At 35.3% G+C, this 24,337-nt stretch overlaps 1 protein-coding gene across 2 annotated transcripts in view; it reads left to right on the forward strand.

The window, feature by feature from the left end:
- The window catches only part of ALCAM (activated leukocyte cell adhesion molecule), a 204,897-nt gene extending 181,493 nt beyond the window's left edge, over positions 1-23,404 (forward strand). For both annotated transcript variants that reach the window (XM_082840326.1, XM_082840325.1), the window contains one exon: positions 23,289-23,404. In XM_082840326.1, coding sequence (XP_082696452.1) covers positions 23,289-23,376 — 88 coding nt within the window. In that variant the 3' untranslated portion in view covers positions 23,377-23,404. The remainder of the gene's footprint in view (positions 1-23,288) is intronic.
- The last annotated feature ends 933 nt before the right edge of the window (positions 23,405-24,337 follow it).

Below are 24,337 nucleotides of genomic sequence, written 5' to 3' on the forward strand. Positions count from 1 at the left end.
GCTCCTTTAACCCCGTCCTGTCTGAGCAAAGAACAGACGCCCTCCAGCGACCTACACGCACAGGCGGGGCCAAATCCAAAGCTGAGCCCCTGGGAACTGTAAGAACAAAGAAGAGAAAGGGAAATCTCTCCCAGCAGCCTCAGAAGCAGCGGATTAAAGCTCCACAATCAACTTGACATACCCTGCATCTGTGGAATACCTGAATAGACAACGAATCATCCCAAATTAAGGAGCCCTGTGGATGAAAGGCTCTTGGTGCTGCAGCCAGGACTCAGTGCTGTGCCTCTGAGGTGGGAGAGCCAACTTCAGGACACTGGTCCACAAGAGGCCTCCCAGCTGCACATAATATCAAACAGCAAAAATCTCCAAGAGATCTCCATCTCAACGCCAGCACCCAGCTTCACTCAACGACCAGCAAGCTACAGTGCTGGACATCCTATGCCAAACAACTAGCAAGACAGGAACACAACCCCACCCATTAGCAGAGAGGCTGCCCAAAATCATAATAAGTCTACAGACACCCCAAAACACACCACCAGACGTGGACCTGCCCACCAGAAAGACAAGATCCAGCCTCATACACCAGAACACAGGCACTAGTACCCTCCACCAAGAAGCCTACACAACCCACTGAACCAACCTTAGCCACTGGGGACAGACACAAAAAACAACAGGAACTACGAACCTTCAGCCTGCAAAAAAAAAAAAAGGAGACCCCAAACACAGTAAGATAAGCAAAATGAAAAGACAGAAAAACACACAGCAGATGAAGGAGCAAGATAAAAACCCACCAGACCTAACAAATGAAGAGGAAATAGGCAGTCTACCTGAAAAAGAATTCAGAATAATGATAGTAAGGTTGATCCGAAATCTTGGAAATAGAATGGACAATAGAATGGACAAATTGCAAGAATCAGTTAACAAGGACCTAGAAGAACTAAAGATGAAACAAGCAACGATGAACAACACAATAAATGAAATTAAAAGTACTCTAGATGGGATCAATAGCAGAATAACTGAGGCAGAAGAACGGATAAGTGACCTGGAAGATAAAATAGTGGAAATAACTACTGCAGAGCAGAATAAAGAAAAAAGAATGAAAAGAACTGAGGACAGTCTCAGAGACCTCTGGGACAACATTAAACGCACCAACATTCGAATTATAGGGGTTCCAGAAGAAGAAGAGAAAAAGAAAGGGACTGAGAAAATATTTGAAGAGATTATAGTTGAAAACTTCCCTAATATGGGAAAGGAAATAGTTAATCAAGTCCAGGAAGCACAGAGACTCCCATACAGGATAAATCCAAGGAGAAATACGCAAAGACACATATTAATCAAACTGTCAAAAATTAAATACAAAGAAAACATATTAAAAGCAGCAAGGGAAAAACAACAAATAACACACAAGGGAATCCCCATAAGGTTAACAGCTGATCTCTCAGCAGAAACTCTGCAAGCCAGAAGGGAGTGGCAGGACATATTGAAAGTGTTGAAGGAGAAAAACCAACCAAGATTACTCTACCCAGCAAGGATCTCATTCAGATTTGATGGAGAAATTAAAACCTTTACAGACAAGCAAAAGCTGAGAGAGTTCAGCACCACCAAACCAGCTCTACAACAACTGCTAAAGGAACTTCTCTAGGCAAGAAACACAAAAGAAGGAAAGGACCTACAATAACGAACCCAAAACAATTAAGAAAATGGGAATAGGAACACACATATCGATAATTACCTTAAATGTAAATGGACTAAATGCTCCCACCAAAAGACACAGATTGGCTGAATGGATACAAAAACAAGACCCATATATTTGCTGTCTACAAGAGACCCACTTCAGACCTAGAGACACATACAGACTGAAAGTAAGGGGATGGAAAAAGGTATTTCATGCAAATGGAAACCAAAAGAAAGCTGGAGTAGCAATTCTCATATCAGACAAAATAGACTTTAAAACAAAGACTATTAGAAGAGACAAAGAAGGACACTACATAATGATCAAGGGATCAATCCAAGAGGAAGATATAACAATTGTAAATATTTACGCACCCAACATAGGTGCACCTCAATACATAAGGCAAATACTGACAACCATAAAAGGGGAAATCGACAGTAACACATTCATAGTAGGGGACTTTAACAACCCACTTTCACCAATGGACAGATCATCCAAAATGAAAATAAATAAGGAAACACAAGCTTTAAATGATACATTAAATGAGATGGAGTTAATTGATATTTATAGGACATTCCATCCAAAAACAACAGAATACACATTTTTCTCAAGTGCTCATGGAACATTCTCCAGGATAGATCATATCTTGGGTCACAAATCAAGCCTTGGTAAATTTAAGAAAATTGAAATTGTATCAAGTATCTTTTCTGACCACAACGCCATGAGACTAGATATCAATTACAGGAAAAGATCTGTAAAAAATACAAACACATGGAGGCTAAACAATATACTACTTAATAATGAAGTGATCACTGAAGAAATCAAAGAGGAAATCAAAAAATACCTAGAAACAAATGACAATGGAGACACAACGACCCAAAACCTGTGGGATGCAGCAAAAGCAGTTCTAAGGGGGAAGTTTATAGCAATACAAGCCCACCTTAAGAAGCAGGAAACATCTCGAATAAACAACCTAACCTTGCACCTAAAGCAATTAGAGAAAGAAGAACAAAAAAACCCCAAAGCTAGCAGAAGGAAAGAAATCATAAAAATCAGATCAGAAATAAATGAAAAAGAAATGAAGGAAACAATAACAAAGATCAATAAAACTAAAAGCTGGTTCTTTGAGAAGATAAACAAAATAGATAAACCACTAGCCAGACTCATCAAGAAAAAAAGGGAGAAGACTCAAATCAATAGAATTAGAAATGAAAAAGGAGAGGTAACAACTGACACTGCAGAAATAAAAGAGATCATGAGAGATTACTACAAGCAACTCTATGCCAATAAAATGGACAATCTGGAAGAAATGGACGAATTCTTAGAAATGCACAACCTGCCAAGACTGAATCAGGAAGAAATAGAAAATATGAACAGACCAATCACAAGCACTGAAATTGAAACTGTGATTAAAAATCTTCCAACAAAGAAAAGCCCAGGACCAGATGGCTTCACAGGCGAATTCTATCAAACATTTAGAGAAGAGCTAACACCTATCCTTCTCAAACTCTTCCAAAATATAGCAGAGGGAGGAACACTCCCAAACTCCTTCTACGAGGCCACCATCACCTTGATACCAAAACCAGACAAGGATGTCACAAAGAAAGAAAACTACAGGCCAATATCACTGATGAACATAGATGCAAAAATCCTCAACAAAATACTAGCAAACAGAATCCAACAGCACATTAAAAGGATCATACACCATGATCAAGTGGGGTTTATTCCAGGAATGCAAGGATTCTTCAATATACGCAAATCAATCAATGTGATAAACCATATTAACAAACTGAAGGAGAAAAACCATATGATCATCTCAATAGATGCAGAGAAAGCTTTTGACAAAATTCAACACCCATTTATGATAAAAACCCTGCAGAAAGTAGGCATAGAGGGAACTTTCCTCAACATAATAAAGGCCATATATGACAAGCCCACAGCAAACATCATCCTCAATGGTGAAAAACTGAAAGCATTTCCACTAAGATCAGGAACAAGACAAGGTTGCCCACTCTCACCACTCTTATTCAACATAGTTTTGGAAGTTTTAGCCACAGCAATCAGAGAAGAAAAGGAAATAAAAGGAATCCAAATCAGAAAAGAAGAAGTAAAGCTGTCACTGTTTGCAGATGACATGATCCTATACATAGAGAACCCTAAAGATGCTACCAGAAAACTACTAGAGCTAATCAATGAATTTGGTAAAGTGGCAGGATACAAAATTAATGCACAGAAATCTCTGGCATTCCTATATACTAATGATGAAAAATCTGAAAGTGAAATCAAGAAAACACTCCCATTTACCATTGCAACAAAAAGAATAAAATATCTAGGAATAAACCTACCTAAGGAGACAAAAGATCTGTATGCAGAAAATTATAAGACACTGATGAAAGAAATTAAAGATGATACAAATAGATGGAGAGATATACCATGTTCTTGGATTGGAAGAATCAATATTGTGAAAATGACTCTACAACCGAAAGCAATCTATAGATTCAATGCAATCCCTATCAAACTACCACTGGCATTTTTCACAGAACTAGAACAAAAAATTTTGCAATTTGTATGGAAACACAAAAGACCCCGAATAGCCAAAGCAATCTTGAGAACGAAAGAAGGAACTGGAGGAATCAGGCTCCCAGACTTCAGACTATACTACAAAGCTACAGTTATCAAGACGGTATGGTACTGGCACAAAAACAGAAAGATAGATCAATGGAACAGGATAGAAAGCCCAGAGATAAATCCACACACATATGGTCACCTTATCTTTGACAAAGGAGGCAGAAATGTACAGTGGAGAAAGGACAGCCTATTCAATAAGTGGTGCTGGGAAAACTGGACAGCTACATGTAAAAGTATGAAATTAGATCACTCCCTAACACCATACACAAAAATAAGCTCAAAATGGATTAAAGACCTAAATATAAGGCCAGAAACTATCAAACTCTTAGAGGACAACATAGGCAGAACACTCTATGACATAAATCACAGCAAGGTCCTTTTTGACCCACCTCCTAGAGAAATGGAAATAAAAACAAGAGTAAACAAATGGGACCTAATGAAACTTAAAAGCTTTTGCGCAGCAAAGGAAACCATAAAGAAGACCAAAAGACAACCCTCAGAATGGGAGAAAATATTTGCAAATGAAGCAACTGACAAAGGATTGATCTCCAAAATTTATAAGCAGCTCATGCAGCTTAATAACAAAAAAACAAACAACCCAATCCAAAAATGGGCAGAAGACCTAAATAGACATTTCTCCAAAGAAGATATACACAGTGCCAACAAACACATGAAAGAATGCTCAACATCACTAATCATGAGAGAAATGCAAATCAAAACTACAATGAGCTATCATCTCACACCAGTCAGAATGGCCATCATCAAAATATCTAGAAACAATAAATGCTGGAGAGGGCGTGGAGAAAAGGGAACCCTCTTACACTGTTGGTGGGAATGTAAATTGATACAGCCACTATGGAGAACAGTATGGAGGTTCCTTAAAAAGCTACAAATAGAACTACCATATGACCCAGCAATCCCAATACTGGGCATATACCCTGAGAAAACCATAATTCAAAAAGAGTCATGTACCAAAATGTTCATTGCAGCTCTATTTACAATAGCCCAGAGATGGAAACAACCTAAGTGTCCATCATCGGATGAATGGATAAAGAAGATGTGGCACATATATACAATGGAATATTACTCAGCCATAAAAAGAGACGAAATTGAGCTATTTGTAATGAGGTGGATAGACCTAGAGTCTGTCATACAGAGTGAAGTAAGTCAGAAAGAGAGAGACAAATACCGTATGCTAACACATATATATGGAATTAAAAAAAAAATGTCATGAAAAACCTAGGGGTGAAACAGGAATAAAGACACAGACTTACTAGAGAATGGACTTGAGGCTATGGGGAGGGGGAAGGGTAAACGGTGACAAAGCGCTAAAGAGGCATGGACATATATACACTACCAAACATAAGGTAGATAGCTAGTGGGAAGCAGCCGCATAGCACAGAGAGATCAGCTCGGTGCTTTGTGAACGCCTGGAGGTGTGGGATAGGGAGGGTGGGAGGGAGGGAGACGCAAGCGGGAAGAGATATGGGAATATATGTATATATGTAACTGATTCATTTTGTTGTGAAGCTGAAACTAACATACCATTGTAAAGCAATTATACTCCAATAAAGATGTTAAAAAATAAATAAATAAAGGCACACTTAGAAGACACCACTAGATTAGTTCCCTACTTCCTTTCAAGGAGATCTAGAAACAAGTTTATGGTACTGGGGAAAATCTCACAAAAATGTTTAAGAATCTTCTAAAAAGTTATTTAAAAGCAACTTGAACCTTTAATAGCCCTGCACTTACAGAAATAACACAGAAGGGGAGTTGAGAGCAAGGACTGAACTCCCTTTGGCCACTCAGTAGCTATGTGGCCTGGGCAGCTGTCCATTACTCACCATCAGTTTTGTGAGTCCCTGTCACCTGCTGGGGGCTTTCACATACACTATACATTTATCCTCACACCAGTCCTTTGAGTAGATCCTATTATCCCCTATTTACAGAAGGGCAAGCATCTTAAGAGGAGGGACTTGTCCAGGGACTTACAGCTAAGTCTTGACACATGAGGATGAGAACCCAGACTCACTGACCCCAAGGTCAAGACTCTTCTCTCTGCCTCACTAGTTAGAGAGTCTTCCAATATTAATTTATTGTGATTCTATTATTTAAATTTTATCTCATTTTAAAGTTATAAAAAAAAGCTGACTGATTGAGAACATTTAAGACAAATAATTGTAAAAATTTTTATTTTAACCCAAGTGCTCGTTATTAATGCCTTAACCTCATCCCTCAAATCAGTTGACTGAAAAAAAAAATGTTGACTGAAAATATTGCTAAAGGGAATGGTTTAAATAAATTTTTGTTCTCTTCCAGTAGTAGATGGAAATATAACCTGCTTTCAAATCTCTGAAATTTCCCCAAATTAAAAAGGACACTTCCATAAAATTATATTATTTTTACCACATCAATCTCAAAACTGAGCCCCAAAGTAATCAGAATAATTTTTAGAGGCTTTTCCCTGCAAGAGAGAGTAGACTCTCAGTAACAAAAGTGGAGAAATTCATTAAAAATTCCAAGTAAATCTTATATACATAGACTCAGTGAATACCCCTTCCCCCAGCAGCAACACTATTTTTATTTCTATTTAGTACATTTCACAGTGGTTAACACTTAGCTTATTTGTATAACTTGGCACAGGGCTGGGAAGCCAGACTGCTGTAGCTTGAATCCTGGTTTTGCTACTTGCTAGCTCTATGACCACAAGCAAGTTTATTAGTCTCAATGTAAAACAGAGATATCCTAAGGCTAAAATAATTTAATACCTATGCAGCACTTAGAACAATGCCTGGCACATTAAGGCATTATAAGAGTGTTAGCAGTTATGATTTTGGAGAGTGAAATTAAGAAAAGAAGGGAGATTGTTTTTACTTTTGTTTTGTAACTTTAAAATAAGAAAAATATCAGTTTGAAGTTACTCAGCTCTTATTCTACAAATATGTTTCATGTTGCTCTTAACAAACGCTTTTTTGTAATGCCAGACTGAGAGCAGTGATTCTTAGCATGATTTTACCTGAAAGGTATGCTGAAAGATATTATGATTTGCCCTGAATACCACAGAATTCCTTCGAGGGAATTCTAATCACTCCTTTCCTCTGAATACCTCCTTCTTTTATTTGACAGAATTTGGTAAAATCACAGAAACCACTTTTCATCCCTAGACAAATACTAAATCCACCTAGAAAGTAAATAGTATTGGAAATGGAAAAGGTATCCAGATTCTCATTGTACTTTTTGCCTGGTTCTTTCAATCCCTGGCCATAAGGATCATGCTTTAGCTTTTCGCTGTATAATGTTATATTAAGGTAAAACTCGCTTACATTAAATATGCAATTAAATCTGTTTTGTTAAATTTATACACCTTTGTAACCATTACTCCAGTCATGATATAGAGCATCCCATCACCTCAGAAAGTTCCCTTGGAATTCCTTCCTGTCCAGCCCTGCCATCCTTTTTCCCTTAGGCAACCACTATGCTGATTGTTATCACCAGAGATTATGTTTTCTTAATCTGGAACCTAATATAAATGGAACTATACAGAATGTACTCGTATCTGGCTTCTTTCCTTTAACAGTGTTTCTGAGATATCAATACATGTATTAATGATTTAATTGTTTAGAATTGCTGAGTAGTGGTCCATTGTTAGAATATATCACATTATTTTAATCCATTCTCTTATCTATGGACACTTGGATAGTTTCAAGCCAGTATGGGCTGTCATGAATAATATGGCTAAAACCAACTTTCTATATAAGCATTTTTCGTGGGCATATGTTTTCATTCTCTTGGACAAATACCTAGAAATGGAACTGCTAGGCTGTAGGGTAGATACTTGTTCATGAGAAATTGCCAAACAGCTTTCTCAAAGTAGTTGTCCTATTTGCAGCCCCACCAGCAATATATAAAGTTTCAGTTCTTTTACATCTTTGCATAAATTTGGTGGTGTTGTTCTGTTTAATTTTAGCCATTCTAGGAGGTGTGAAATGATATCTAATTTTGGGTTTAACTTGCATTTCCCTGAGACCTAATGATTTTAAGCTCCATGTACTTATTGGTGAGCTTCTTTTGTACAGCGACTATTCAAATCTTTTGCCTATGATTTTATTGTTATTTGTCTTATGTAATTGCTCTGTAAGGGTTCTTTACATATTCTATATCAAAAACCTTTGTTATATATTGTAAATATGTTGTCGAAGTCTGTGGCTTGATTATTCTTTTCTTAATGCTGTCTTTTGATGAGCAGTTTTTAATTTTGATGAATAACAACTTATCAATTTTTTCCTATTTACTGCTTTCCGTGTCCACTCTACAAAATCTTTGCTTATTCCAAAGTGGAAAAGATATTTTTCTATGTCTTTTTCTAGAAATTTTATAGCTTTACATTTGAGTATATATCTGCTATTTTGTGTGTGGTGCAAGATAAAGTTAGTTTATTTGCTTGTTTTATGATATATATATATATATATAGCATATACATATCAAGTCATTCTAGCACCATTGGTTAAAAAGACTTCGTTTTGGCCTTGGCACATTTGTCATCCTCATCTTCATCCTCATCATCATAATAGTCCTTCAACTTTGATGTTCTGCTTGTGTTAGTAATTTTATATCTTTGTGTTTCCATATAAACTTGAGCAACTTGTTACTTTCTACCTCCCCCCCACCCCAATTTTTAAAGCTTCGTGAGACTATGGTTGCTTTGAATTTCTAGATAAGTTTGGGTATACTTAACATCTTAAAAATATTTAGTCTTCCAAACCATGACCATCCTATATCTCTCCATTTACTTAAATATTTTCCTTTTTTTCTTAGCAATATTTTATAAATTTTAATGTAGACATTTGATATGTCTTATAAAGTTCATTCTTATGTTTTATGTACTTTGCAGCTATTATAAATGCAATTATTCTGTGAGTTTTATTTTCCATTTTAATATTAGTATATAGAAATATAATTAATTTTTGCTGTTGAAATGCTTACAACCATCTTCCTAAATTCACTTGTTCTGTTAGTTGTTCTGTGAATTCCTTAAGATTTCTATGTAAACAATCATTTTATCTGCAAATAGAAATAATGTTACTTCTTTTCTTCCATTTCATATGCTTTTTATTTATTTATTTTTTTGTCCTCATAGAGACTTTCAATACAATGTTGAATAGAAATGTGGAGAGCAGACATCTTTACATATTCTCAGTCTTAGAGATTGAATTGTTCAGTATTTGCCATTATGTATGATATTAGCTGTACGTTTTTCATATTTGCCTACTCAGAGTTAGTTAAGGGTAGTGTCCTCCAGACTGCCAAGTCTGCCCAAGACTTCTGACTCCAGCTGCAAGGAGTTAGGGTCCAAATACATAGTTAGAGAGAAGAGTTCACATAAGACTACCCTCATTTCTGCTGTCAACTCAAGCTTGGGGTTTTGCAAAACCACCCTCAGGTTTGATAATTTGCTAGAATACTCACAGAACTCATGGTTATATTCATTACAAGTAAAGGATACATTAAAATTGACTAAGAGAAGAGAAGTACAGGGCAGAGTCTGGGAGGATTCTAAATGTGAAGTTTCCTTTGTCCTCAGGGACCTGTTACTCTACTGGCCTCAATGAGTGGCAAAAGCATGGAGTATTGCTGATCTGAGAAGCTCACCTGAACTTTGGTGTCCAAAGTTTTTGTTGAGACTTTATTACATGGGCATGATTGATTGATTAATTATCCATGTGGTTGAACTCAATCTCCAGCCTCTCCCTTCTCCCGATGTCAGGCTGATATCAAATGGCCCAAAGCCCCCATCCTAAACTGTATGATTGTTCTTTCAGGTGTGGCCAGTCTCCACCCCAAGATGATTGGGTGTTGATGGCCCTGCCCTGAGACATCTCCTCAGCATAAACTATCAGGTGTGATCCAAGAAGCCCCCCACAAATAAGAAAGCCACTCCTATCATTCAGAAAATTCTAACTATTTAGAGATTATCTCCCAGGAACTGAGCACGAAGGCCAGACCTCTCTTTGGGCAAGGCCAAATTCCTTCCAACACAATGTCCTTTAACAGGTTGAAGAAATTTTTTAATATTCTTAGATTACTAAGAGTTTCTATCACAAATCATTGTTGAGTTTTCTCAAATGCCATTTCTATATCTACATCTATATTATATTCTATCTATATCTACATTATTTCTAAAAATAATCATATTGTTTTCTCATATTTTTTATTCTGATACAATGGTATGTTACATTGATTGATGATTGAATGTTAAGCCAATCTTGCATTCCTGGAAAAAATCCCACTCTATTATGATGTATCATAATTTATATATATATTGATGGATACTATTTGCCAATGTTTCGTTAAGGATTTTTTTGTCTACATTCATGAGGAATATTGTTCTGTAATTTTCTTAATTTATGTTTTGTTCCTTTATCATATATCATATATCATGTATTGTCTTTTTAGGGAGCTTTCAATTTTCTTGACGATTTCAAATAACTAACTTTTTGCTTTGTTTTTGTTTCTATTGCTTATTTTCAATTTAAATTTTTTTTTGCTCTTGTCATTACTATTTTCTTTCTTCTAGTTATTTAGAGTTTGACTTGCTCTTCCTTCTCTAATTTCATGAAGTAAATGAAAAATTTAGATCATTGATGTTAGCATTTCTTTTTTTATAACTTAAGCTTTTAAAATTTTAATCTCCCTCTCAGCAATGGGTTAGCTGCATTCTGCAAATTTCAGTATGTTATATTTTCATATTTACTCAGTTCAAAATATTTTTATATTCCTCTTGTAGTTTCTACTTTGGAGCCATGTAACTAGAACTCTATTAACTTCAAAACATTTCTCATCTAATTCCATTTTGTTCAGACAGCCTAGTCTGTATGCTTTTAGTCTTTTGAATGCATTGAGGTTTTTCTTGTTTTTGTTTTTGTTTTTTTTTTGGCCTAGCATGCAGGCATGCAGTATTTCCAGGTGGATGCTACTCAACACTTGAAAATACTTGTATGGTGGCTGATGGGTAGAGTGTTCTATAGTATATTATGTTAAAGTAGATAATAGCTTGTTTAAATCCTCTTATTCTTATAGATTTTTTTCAAATTATATGAAATCACTTCACATATAATGCATTGATAAGAAGGTTACAAGCATACATTTCCAGTACTAGAGCTAGCCCAGTACTAGTTATTTCATTATGATCATGCTTACTGAATTTTAGTCCATTTACCCTATCAGCTACTGAGAAAGATCTGTTAAATTCTCTAATATTGTATATTTGGCTATTTCTCCCTTTAGTTCTGTCACTTTTTGCTTTAGGCTTTCATTAGGAACATACACTACCAATTGTTGTGACCTGCTTATGTATTGAACCTGTTATAATTATTAAATGTCTCTCATTATGGTTGTAATACTCCTTGTGTTGAATTTTACATTGCCAGATATTAATATAGCCATACTGTTTTCATATGCTTACAGTGTACATGTGTATCTTTTTCTACCCTTTTATTTTCAGTTATCTCTTTATATTTAAAGTGCATCTCATGTACAGAGAGACTGATCAAACTATGACTCCCAGGCTGCTGCTTAATTTCATAAACAAAGTTTTACGGTAGCACAGCCGTGCCCATTTCTTTACATGTTACCTGTGTTGTTTTATGCTGCAAAGCCAAAAGAGTTGAAACAAATCCATGTGGCCTGCAAGACTAAGATATTTACTATCCGGACCTTTCAGAAAAAATCTTAACCCCTTGTATACAGCATGTAGTTGAGTCTTGATTGTTTATTATAGTCTGACAATTTTTACTTTATAATTGGAGGATTTAGCCAAGTCACATTTTACTTAATTATTGATATATTTACATTTAAGACCACCAGCTCCCTATTTGTTTTCTAGTTGTCCTCTGTTTCTCTTTTCCTGCCTTCTTTTGAGACACTCCAATAAGTTTTAGTATTACATTTTAATTTATTTACTGGCCTTTTAACTATATGTCTTTGTATTCTTTTATTGTGGTTGCTCTAGGAATTTCAATAAGAACTCAGTTTATGACAGTCAACTTATGTAATAGTCTAAAACCCCAAAACATTATAACTTCATTTATCCTCCTCCATATAATTGTAGTGTGAGGTTTATAATGTATGCAGTTGTAATGGATATGACAACAAGAGCAAAAAAGATGGAAGAGGTTAAATGAAAATACAATTTTTCAAAGGTCATATATAATGCTATATATATAGCATTAAATAGTTGGTTGTCTTTGTAAAATAGTATTTTATATTTTAGCACATATAAATCTATATTCATTCTTTCTTATATATCTGAGTTTCCATCTAGTATCATTTTCCTTCAACCAAAGAACTTTCTTTAATACTTCTTTTAGCACAGGTCTGCTAGTGATAATTTTTCCCAGTTTTCTTTTATTCAATTTAACATGTCTTTATTTTGCTTTTGATTAAAATATATTTTTACTAGATATAAAATTCTAGTTTGAGGGGTTTTTTCCCAGCATTTTAAAGATGTTGAATTAACTTTGTTATGCATTGTTTTCTTGATGAGACATCAGCTGCTTTTCATGTCATTGTTCCCCTGAACAAATTTTCTACGGCTACTTTCAAATCATTGTCTTTATATTTGCTTTCAGTTACTTTCAGTATGATGTAATTAGATGTGTTTTTCTTTTTATCATTCCTCCTTGGGAGCTGCTGACCATTTTGGATGCAAGTTAATGGACATCAACAAATCTAGGAATATTTTTCATTGTTTCTTCAAATATATTTTATGCCGCAATTCTCTTTTGCTTCTCCTACTGGGACTCCAATTACACATTTGTTAGATTGCTCACTATTGTCCCACAGGTCACTGAGGATCTGATTCTTTTATTTCTATTATTTTTCTCTCAATTTTTTAGAATATATAATTTATATTTTTTGTCCTTACGTTCACTGAGTCTTTATTCTGCACTTCCAATCTGGTGATAAGATAATTTAGTGAATTGTTAATTTCCAATATTGTGGTTTTAAGTTGTAGAATTACTTTCATTTACATTTTCAGTACTGAGATTTCTATCTGTTCTCTCATTGTTACCACACTTTTCTTTAAGTCATTGAACATGTTATGTAATACTGATTTAAAGTTCTTAACTGTTATTTCCAGTCTCTATTATCCAAGGACATTCTCTGGACTTTGTGTTACATTATTTTACTCTTCATTTTTATGTGTGGTAACTTCTTATTCATAACTATTCTTTGTTTGGTGATATGTTGTAGAGATCCTAGGTTCTACTGTATAGGCTAAAGGATATGGATTGTTTTTCCTGGCAGAGAATTAGATTACTGGCTGATTTCCTTGATCATGTCACAGTTACTGTTACATTTTATATTTCACATCTGTCTTAGGGTGAATGCTGAATCTTGACACATAGTCTTTACTAAGTTTTTCTGGGATTTCAATAGAAAGATTGACATGATTGCCAATAACTCCTGGCTTGGTGAGGTTCAACTACAAACTCTGTCTCCTCTGTATGGGTAACAGCTAAAATCTATGTCAGGTTTTTAAGCTTTCCAGGTGTTGCTTTCTTCTGGGCTACATGAAATTTCTTCCACACATGCAGTTTAGAGATCATTTGTGTAGTTTACACACAAATCTGGGCTCCTCACCACTCTTTGGCTCTCTCCTTTTTTGAGATTTTATTACCCTTGATTTCAAGGTTTAGTTCTGGTTAGCCTATGCCTCTGCAAATGGGAGATGCCCTCAGAGGAAAACTTATGCAAAAGTAGAGCTCACCCAGTATAGGGGTCAACTTTCCTTCAGTTTCTAATTTCTTCTTGTTACTCTCAAGTATAGCCATATAGCTTATTCTGTATTTTCCTGAGAGTTTATAATGTTATAAATGTAAGGATTGACAAAATAGAAGTGGGTTGCTTTTTAAATCATTACTATTACAAGAGCTTCTTATAGTCCATGCTTTATTTTATTTATTTATTTGTTTGTTTGTTTATAAGTTTTGAATTTTGTTTTATTTATTTTTATACAGCAGGTTCTTATTAGTCATCAATTTTCTACACATCAGTGTATACATGACAATCCCAATCACCCAATTCATCACACCCCCACCCCCACCCCCACGCCACTTTCCCCCCTTGGTGTCCATAGGTTTGTTCTCTACATCTGTGTCTCAATTTCTGCCCTGCAAACTGGTTCATCTGTACCATTTCTCTAGGTTCCACATATATGCGTTAATATACGATATTTGTTTTTCTCTTTCTGACTTACTTCACTCTGTATGACAGTCTCTAGATCCATCCACGTCTCAACAAATGACCCAATTTCGTTCCTTTTATGGCTGAGTAATATTCCATTGTATATATGTACCACATCTTCTTTATCCATTCGTCTGTAGGTGGGCATTTAGGTTGCTTCCATGACCTGGCTACTGTAAATACTGCTGCAATGAATATTTGGGGTGCATGTGTCTTTTTGAATTATGGTTTTCTCTGGGTATATGCCCAGTAGTGGCATTACTGGGTCATATGGTGATTCTATTTCTAGTTTATTAAGGAACATACTGTTCTCCTTAGTGATTGTATCAATTTACATTCCCACCAGCAGTGCAAGAAAGTTCCCTTTTCTCCACACCCTCTCCAGCATTTGTTGTTTGTAGATTTTCTGATGATGTCCATTCTAACTGGTGTGAGGTGATACCTCATTGTAGTTTTGATTTGCAATTCTCTAATAATTAGTGACATTGAGCAGCTTTTCATGTGCTTCTAGGCCATCTGTATGTCTTCTTTGGAAAAATATCTATTTAGGTCTTCTGCCCATTTTTGGATTGGGTTGTTTGTTTTTTTTAATATTGAGTTGCATGAGCTATATATATATTTTGGAGCTTAATCCTTTGTCCGATGATTCATTTGCAAATATTTTCTCCCATTCTGAGGGTTGTCTTTTCTTCTTGTTTATGGTTTCCTTTGCTGTGCAAAAGCTTTGAAGATTCATTACGTCGATTTGTTTATTTTTGTTTTTATTTCCATTACATTAGGAGGTGGATCAAAAAAGATCTTGCCATGATTTATGTCAAAGAGTGTTCTTCCTATGTTTTCCTCTAAGAGTTTTATAGTGTCTGGTCTTACATTTAGGTCTCTAATCCATTTTGAGTTTCTTTTTATGTACGGTGTTAGGGAGTGTTCTAATTTCATTCTCTTACATGTAACTGTCCAGTTTTCCCAGCACCACTTATTGAAGAGACTGTCTTTTCTCCATTGTATATCCTTGCCTCCGTTGTCATAGATTAGTTGGCCATAGGTGTGTGGGTTTATCTGTGGGCTTCCTATCTTGTTCCATTGATCAATGTTTCTGTTTTTGTGCCAGTACCAAATTGTCTTGATTACTGTAGCTTTGTAGTATAGTCTGAAGTCAGGGAGTCTGATTTCTCTAGCTCCATTTTTTTTGCTCAAGACTGCTTTGGCTATTCAGGGTCTTTTGTGTTTCCATACAAATTTTAAGATTATTTGTTCTAGTTCCATAAAAAATGCCATTGGTAATTTGATAGGGATTGCATTGAATCTGTAGATTGCTTTGGGTAGTACAGTCACTTTCACAATATTGATTCTTCCAATCCAAGAATATGGTATATCTCTCCATCTGTTGGTATCATCTTTAATTTCTTTCATCAGTGTCTTATAGTTTTCTGCATACAGGTCTTTGTCTCCCTGGGTAGGTTTATTCCTAGATATTTTATTCTTTTAGTTGCAGTGGTAAATGGGAGTTTTACCTTAATTTCTCTTTCAGATTATTCATCATTAGTGTATAGGAATGCAAGAGATTTCTTTGCATTAATTTTGTATCCTGCAACTTTACCAGTTTCATTGATTGGCTCTAGTAGTTTTCTGGTGGCATCTTTAGGATTCTCTGTGTATATTATCATGTCACCTGTGAACAGTGACAGTTTTACTTCTTCTTTTCCAATTTCTATTCATTTTATTTCTTTTTCTTCTCTGATTGCTGTGGCTAGGACTTCCAAAACTATGTTGAATAATAGTGGTGAGAGTGGACATCCTTGTCTTGTTCCTGATCTTAGAGGAAATGCTTTCAATTTTTCACCATTGAGAGTGACGTTTGCTGTGGGTTTGTCATACATAGCCTTTATTATGTTGAGGTAGGTTCCCTCTATGCCCACTTTCTGGAGACTGTTTATCACAAATGAGTGTTGAATTTTGTCAAAAGCTTTTCCTGAATCTATTGAGGTGATCATATGGTTTTTATTCTTCAGTCTGTGAATATGGTGTATCACATTGATTGATTTGCATATATTGAAGAATCCTTGCATCCCTGGGATAAATCCCACTTGATCATGGTGTATGATCCTTTTAATGTGTTGTTGGATTCTGTTTGCTAGTATTTTGTTGAGAATTTTTCCATCTGTATTCATCAGTGATATTGGTCTGTAATTTTCTTTTTTTGTAGTACCTTCGTCTGGTTTTGGTATCAGGGTGATGGTGGCCTCATAGAATGAGTTTGAGAATTTTCCTTCCTCTGCAATTTTTTGGAAGAGTTTGAGAACGATGGGTGTTAGCTCTTCACTAAATGTTTGATAGAATTCACCTGTGAAGCCATCTGGTCCTGGACTTCTGTTTGTTGGAAGATTTTTAATCACAGTGTCAATTTCATTACTTGTGATTGGTCTGTTCATATTTTCTGTTTCCTCCTGGTTCAGTCTGGAAGGTTACACCTTTCTAAGAATTTGTCCATTTCTTCCAGGTTGTCCATTTTATTGGCATAGAGTTGCTTGTAGTAGTCTCTTTGGATGCTTTGTATTTCTGCAGTGTCTGTTGTAATTTCTCCTTTTTCAATACTAATTTTATTGATTTAAGTCCTCTCCCTCTTTTTCTTGATGCATCTGGCTAATGGTTAATCACTTTTGTTTATCCTCTCAAAGAAGCAGCTTTTAGTTTTATTGATCTTTCCTATTGCTTTCTTTGTTTCTATTTCGTTTATTTCTGCTCTGATCTTTATGATTTCTTTCCTTCTGCTAACTTTGGGTTTTGTTTGTTCTTCTTTCTCTACTTCCTTTAGGTGTAAGATTAGATATTTTATTTGAGATTTTTCTTGTTTCTTGAGGTACAATTTTATAGCTATAAACTTCCTCTTAGAACTGCTTTTGCTGCATTCCATAGGATTTGGATCATTGTGTTTTCATTGTCTTTTGTCTCTAGGTATATTTTGAGTTCCTCTTTGATTTCTTCAGTGATCTCTTTGTTATTTAGTAATGTATTGTTTAGCCTCCATGTGTTTGTGTTTTTTATGTTGTTTTCTCTGTAATTCATTTCTAATCTCATAGCATTGTGGTCAGAAAATATGCTTGATATGATTTTAATTTTCTTAACTTTACTGAGGCTTGATTTGTGACCCAAGATGTGATCTATCCTGGAGAATGGTCTGTGTGCACTTGAGAAGGAAATGTAATCTGCTATTTTTGGATGGAATGTCCTATAAATATCAATTAAATCTATCTGGTCTATTGTGTCACTTAAACCTTCTGTTTCCTTATTTATTTTCATTTTGGATGATCTGTTCATTGGTGTAAGTGAGGTGTTAAAGTCCCCCACTATTATTGTGTTACTGTCAATTTCCTCTTTTATAGCTCTTAGCAGTTGCCTTATGTATTGTGGTGCTCCTATGTTGGGTGCATATATATTTATAATTGTTATATCTTTTTGTTGGATTGATCCCTTGATCATTATGTAGTGTCCTTCCTTGTCTCTTGTAACATTCTTTATTTTAAAGTCTATTTTATCTGATATGAGTATTGCTACTCCAGCTTTCTTTTGATTTCCATTTGCATGGAATATCTTTTTCCATCCCCTCACTTTCAGTCTGTATGTGTCCCTAGGTCTGAAGTGGGTCTCTTGTAGACAGCATATATAAGGGTCTTGTTTTTGTATCCATGCAGCAAGCCTGTGTCTTTTGCTTGGAGCATTTAATCCATTCACATTTAAGGTAATTATCGATATGTATTTTCCTATGACCATTTTCTTAATTGTTTTGGGTTTGTTTTTGTTGGTCCTTTTCTTCTCTAGTGTTTCCCACTTAGAGAAGTTCCTTTAGTATTTGTTATAGAGCTGTTTTGGTGGTACTGAATTCTCTTAGCTTTTGCTTGTCTGTAAAGCTTTTGGTTTCTCCATCGAATCTGAATGAGATCCTTGCCAGGTAGAGTAATCATGGTTGTAGGTTCTTCCCTTTCATCACTTTAAGTATATCATGCCACTCCCTTCTGGCTTGTAGAGTTTCTGCTGAGAAATCAGCTGTTAACCTTATGGGAGTTCCCTTGTATGTTATTTGTTGTTTTTCCCTTGCTGCTTTCAAGAATTTTTTTTGTCTTTAATTTCTGCCAATTTGATTACTATGTGTCTTGGTGTGTTTCTCCTTGGGTTTATCCTGTATGGGACTCTCTGTGCTTCCTGGACTTGGGTCGCTATTTCCTTTCCCATGTTAGGGAAGTTTTCGACTATAATCTCTTCAAATATTTTCTCGGGTCCTTTCTCTCTCTCTTCTCCTTCTGGGACCCCTATAATGTGAATGTTGTTGCGTTTAATGTTGTGTCAGAGGTCACTTAGGCTGTCTTTATTTCTTTTCATTCTGTTTTCTTTATTCTGTTCCACAGCAGTGAATTCTACCATTCTGTCTTCCAGGTCACTTATCTGTTCTTCTGCCTCAGTTATTCTGCTATCGAGTCCTTCTAGTGTAGTTTTCATTTCATTTATTGTATTGTTCATCTCTGTTTGTTTGTTCTTTCATTCTTCTAGGACTTCGTTAAGCATTTCTTGCATCTTCCTGATCTTTGCCTCCATTCTTTTTCCAAGGTCCTGGATCATCTTCACTGTCATTATTCTGAATTCTTTTTCTGGAAGGTTGCCTATCTCCACTTCATTTAGTTGTTTTTCTGGGGTTTTATCTTGTTCCTTCATCTGGTAAATAGCTCTCTGCCTTTTCATCTTTTCTGTCTTTCTGAGAATGTCATTTTTGTTCCACAGGCTGCAGGATTGTAGTTCTTGCTTCTGCTGTCTGCCCTCTGGTGGATGAGGCTATCTAAGAGGCTTGTGCAAGTTTCCTGATGGGAGGGACTGGTCCATGATTTATTTTTAAGTTGTGAAAATATTATGTCCTCAAACTTATTATAACTTCCTTCTTCCCATACTGGTCAAAGTAGGTTGAAAAAAACCACAATTGCAAAATTTATTTATTACATTGCTAAATTTATTTTATTTTATTTTATTTTTATACTTATACAACATTGACTCTTTTATCTGTCTCTCTCCCTACTGGCTCCCTGCAAGTTGGAATTTTTACTTTGGAGGAAAGAATATTATTTAATCAAGTGAGTTTGAAAGAATAAAAGAGAAAGAGAGGGAGTGAAAAGAAAAGTGGAGAGAAAAGGAATGAAGGAAAAGTTAGGGAGGTGAGAGGATGCAAGGAGAATAAAAGAAAAAGGTTTCGAGAGTCATATAGTTTTCCTTGATTGCCACAATATCTTACTGATTTATAGAAATTATAGTTATTAGTATATATTAGAATATATAGCAAGGTGCTATTAGAATAATCAAGGTACATGTTTATGCATATAATTTTGTTCAGTTTTACCTGAAAACATTGGAGTAAGACGTCACTCAAGTTCTGTCATTTCAATGTAGTATTTTCTCTATTTTACCTATCTATAAAAAAGCAGCTGGGTCAGTATTGACTTCATATTGCTGAACACTAATATCATCAGGAGCAGTAAAAGGGATTAGATATAAACTGTAATAAAGTCAGTTAGTTCAATGCAGGAAAAAAATATCTTTAGGATGCCTACCATAATCAGACAGTAAGATATAATAAAACATGGTCCTTATTATCAAGGAGCTTACACTCATCTCAGGGAGACTAAAGAGATTGGCCACATTTGAAGTGTCATGGGACAGATGGCTGGAGGTCTGGGTAGAGACTCACTGAATGGAAGAGCTGGATCTCTCTGTGTTTAAGATCTGAAGAAAGCAAAACATGCCAGAGTCTCAATCAGAAACTTGAGAGGTCCATGACTTAGGAGTAGGGACAAACCAGATGTAGACTGAGTCTTACTAAAACTGCAACTGAGCTTCAGACCCTATCTGCTCACCTATCTGCAGTAAAGGGGGGACCTTATGTGATGGAAAATAGCATCATATGTAGTCTCTTCTGTTATTTTATATATGGTGTCATGCAAAAAAAAAAAGGACTAGATATGCAAAGAGTCAAGAAAATATAATCAATAATCAAGAGGAAAAATAGACAAGCAGATCTATGCATTATTTGGGTATTGTAGTTAACAGGCAAGGATATTAAAATAACTATAAATAAGATATTGAAAGGGGAAGAAAAGATGGCCAAAGGAGATGAATGGAATAGAAAATAGAAATGTAGTTTAAAATATTTAAAAATCAAATTGACATTTTAGACTTGGAAAAGATACTATTAAAAATAGGTCTTTGGGGACTTCAGATAATATTAAAAAATAGGTCTTTGGGGACTTCCCTGGTGGCACAGTGGTTAGGAATCTGCCTGCCAATGCAGGGGAGCCAGGTTGGAGCCCTGGTCTGGGAGCATCCCACATGCCACGGAGCAACTGGGCCCATGCGCCACAGCTTCTGAGCCTGCGTTCTAGAGCCCACGAGCCACAACTACTGAGCCCCCGCGTGCCACAGCTGCTGGGGCCCACACGCCTAGAGCCCGTGCACTGCAGCGAAGAGTGGCCCCTGCTTGCCACAGCTAGAGAAAGCCCGTGCACAGCAACGAAGACCCAATGCAGCCATAAATAAATATATAAATAAAAGACTTGACCTTTTAAAAAAAAAAATAGGTCTTTGGTGGATAAATTTAAAAGCAGACTGGCCACAGCAGAACATAAGAGAAGTAAACTGGAATACAGATCAATAGAAAACATCCAAGTTGAAGCACAGAGAGGAAAAAGAATAGATAAGATACACAAGAAAATGAGAGACATGTGGGACACACACAAAAGGTCTAATTTATGTATAAGTGAAATCCCAGAAAGAATAAAGAGCAAGAATGTCTGTCACCAGTAAAATAGATAAATAAGCCCAATAACAAGCTATACAGCAATGAAAATAAACAACCTACAACTACATGCAACATTATATATGAATGTCACAAACATAAAGTTGAGTTTAAATAAAAGGCAGACAAATGAATACATGTGGTATGATTCCATTTATAACAAATTATAAAACCAGGTAAAACCATTCTGTGAGATATCAGGATTATAGTAACCTTTGGAGAAGTAGAAGTGACTGGAAGGGAGTATAATTGGGGATTTCTTCATCTGCAACTATTTTATTTCTTGAACTAGGTACTAGTTACATTCATGCACCCAGTTTTTGAAAATTCATTGAACTGTACTCTTATGATAGGTACATTATCTTGTGTGGATATTATTGAGGTTACTAAGATTTTATTCGTTACTAGTTAAGTAACTTATTAGCAAAAGAGACTAGACCTCAAAAGATCTGTGGTATGTATATATGTATATATATATATATAAAATGTGATATATATAATGTAGATGGCATATATACCTCTATTTTATACATGTAAATTCATATATATATATATATATATATAGTCACATATTATAGGACTCAATCATGTTGGCAGGGTTTGAGGTTGCTCTCCTGCTTATGAATCAATTTAGAAGGCTGTAGTTTAAGCTAAATTAAGAATTTTAAAATCACAAATTAAATTAAATTTAGGCTAAATATAATGAATGTCTCAGTATGAATGAGCCATATGTCTTTATCTCACTTGGACATAAATCATACACAGTTACACACTATTAACACTATGACACTCTTAACACTATCACACTATTAAGTTGTGATTCTTAGCAAATGAGTTAAGGAGTTCTATTTAAAGCATAGAAATACTTTTAGGGAAAAATGGAGTTTTCTACCCCAGCTTCCTTAACCAAGAGACACGTCTGGTACTATATAATTTTTATATAAAAGTAGAAGTATTACTAGGAATTATATAGCAGTGATAATTTGCAGTACCATATCACTGTGATTCCCCTGATGTGCTTATAACAAGGAGAGAGTTAGGGAATAAAGGAGGAATGGAAGGAAGGAAGAGAGAGGGGAGGGAGAGAGGAAGGAGGTAAGGAAATAGTACACTCTTGGAAATACAGTTATGATTTCTCTCAAGTGGTCACAAAACCAAGGAATTTAGCTGTGTGTTTAAGAAAACCTGATTTCAGCTCTTAAAAGAGAGAATCTACTAGTCGTATGTAACCCTGGAAGCCACTAGGGCAGTGGTTCTCAAACTACATGCAGACGGACCACTAGGAGGTCTTGTTTATCATAGATTGCAGGCCCCATCCCAGAGTTTCTTTTACATGCTTCTATGGTGGGGCCTCAGAATTTTCACTTCTGTCACGTTCCCAGGGGGTGCTGATACTGCTGGTCTGGGGCCACAGTTTGAGAACCACCACACTGGAGCTGCCTTATCTTCTGCTAGGATACAGGACATTGGTTCAACATGGATGCATAATAGGGAATGCAGAAACTGAAAGCCCCTAATGAAACTTCTTCAGAAAATTTTTGCAGGATGTATTTTCCCAGAATGAAAACTTTGACTATCAAATGATAATAATTACTTCCCGGAAAGTAGAAAGAAAATCAACCCAGCCAAAAACATGATGCAACTAAGTATGTATAGTCTGCGTTCAAAATAACTGACTTCTTTTTCTCTTAGCATACATTTAATGCAACCCTACAACCAAGGTAATTTCAGTGGAATGTGTTCTGTTACCAGTCAAGGCTCACAGATGTGGAATTGTTTGTCGTAGGGGCTTACCTGTATTAGATGTATAACATTTGCTTTTCAAAGATACATTTATGTGAACCCTAAAATTAAAAATAAGAAAGGTTAAATATGTGTGTGTCAATGTGATAATGTTTAATTCTCTCATAGGACTGCATCAAAACATGTAAACAAGGATCTTGGTAATCTGGAAGAAAACAAAAAGTTAGAAGAAAACAATCACAAAACAGAAGCCTAAGAGAGAAACTGTTCCACTTGTTGTCCAGGTGGGTAGGCTGTTTGAGGTTTACAGAAATAATTCCCAGGAAAGTATGAAACATCCTAGAGATGAAAGGGAAAGCCTTGACATTAAGATACCTTATAATTACAGCTTTCAAACAGGAAGAGAGTTTTCCAAAAGGAAACTTTGGTTACTCAGAAAGGTATTCTCAGAAGTATGGAATCTCAACGGATTCCCCATCCTCTGAATAAAAATCATTATCCTCAGAATAATTGAAATCAATTTTGAGATTTTAACATTCAATGAGCATTTTTTATTCTAATGCCAAAAATTTTGCTGAGTGCAAAAATCTTAATTTTATAAATTGATATTTTGATTAGATGAGAAGAAATTCTCATACTTTATTTTTAAAAGCAATTATGAGAATAATTTTAAAATATAAAAATTTTAATCCAAGGATTTAATATACTTAAAAGTGTCAGCATATTTATACAGCCATCTCTCAAATCATTCTAATGAACTGACTAACAAATTTGTGTGTGTGTACACACACACACTTTTCCAAATAGTGTATATATTATATATGTGTGTATGTATCTATATGTGCATATATATGTATGTGTGTATTACGTATATATCAATATAATATATATGCATGCATATATATTGCATACATCAATATATAATAGCTACATGAGTGTGATTTTTAAGATAATCTCCAAAAGAGGTATGTTTCCATGGTATTGCCACTTTCAATTTGAACTTTTTATTTTTATTTATGTTCTCTTGAGCCAGTCAAACAGAGAAGCCATTTGGACAAATTATTTTTTGTGTCCTTGAGAATAGTGTTACTATAGTTTACTCAAATATATAAAAATCCCCAACAGCCATAGTAAAACTTTGGTTCATTATAAATAAACCGCAAGTTATGATTCGAGTAGGTCACCTAAATTAATCCCATAGAGAAGATAGGGAGCAA

This window comes from Leucopleurus acutus (assembly GCF_964270905.1).
Source record: "Leucopleurus acutus genome assembly, chromosome: 5".
Classification (NCBI taxonomy): Eukaryota; Metazoa; Chordata; class Mammalia; order Artiodactyla; family Delphinidae; genus Leucopleurus; species Leucopleurus acutus.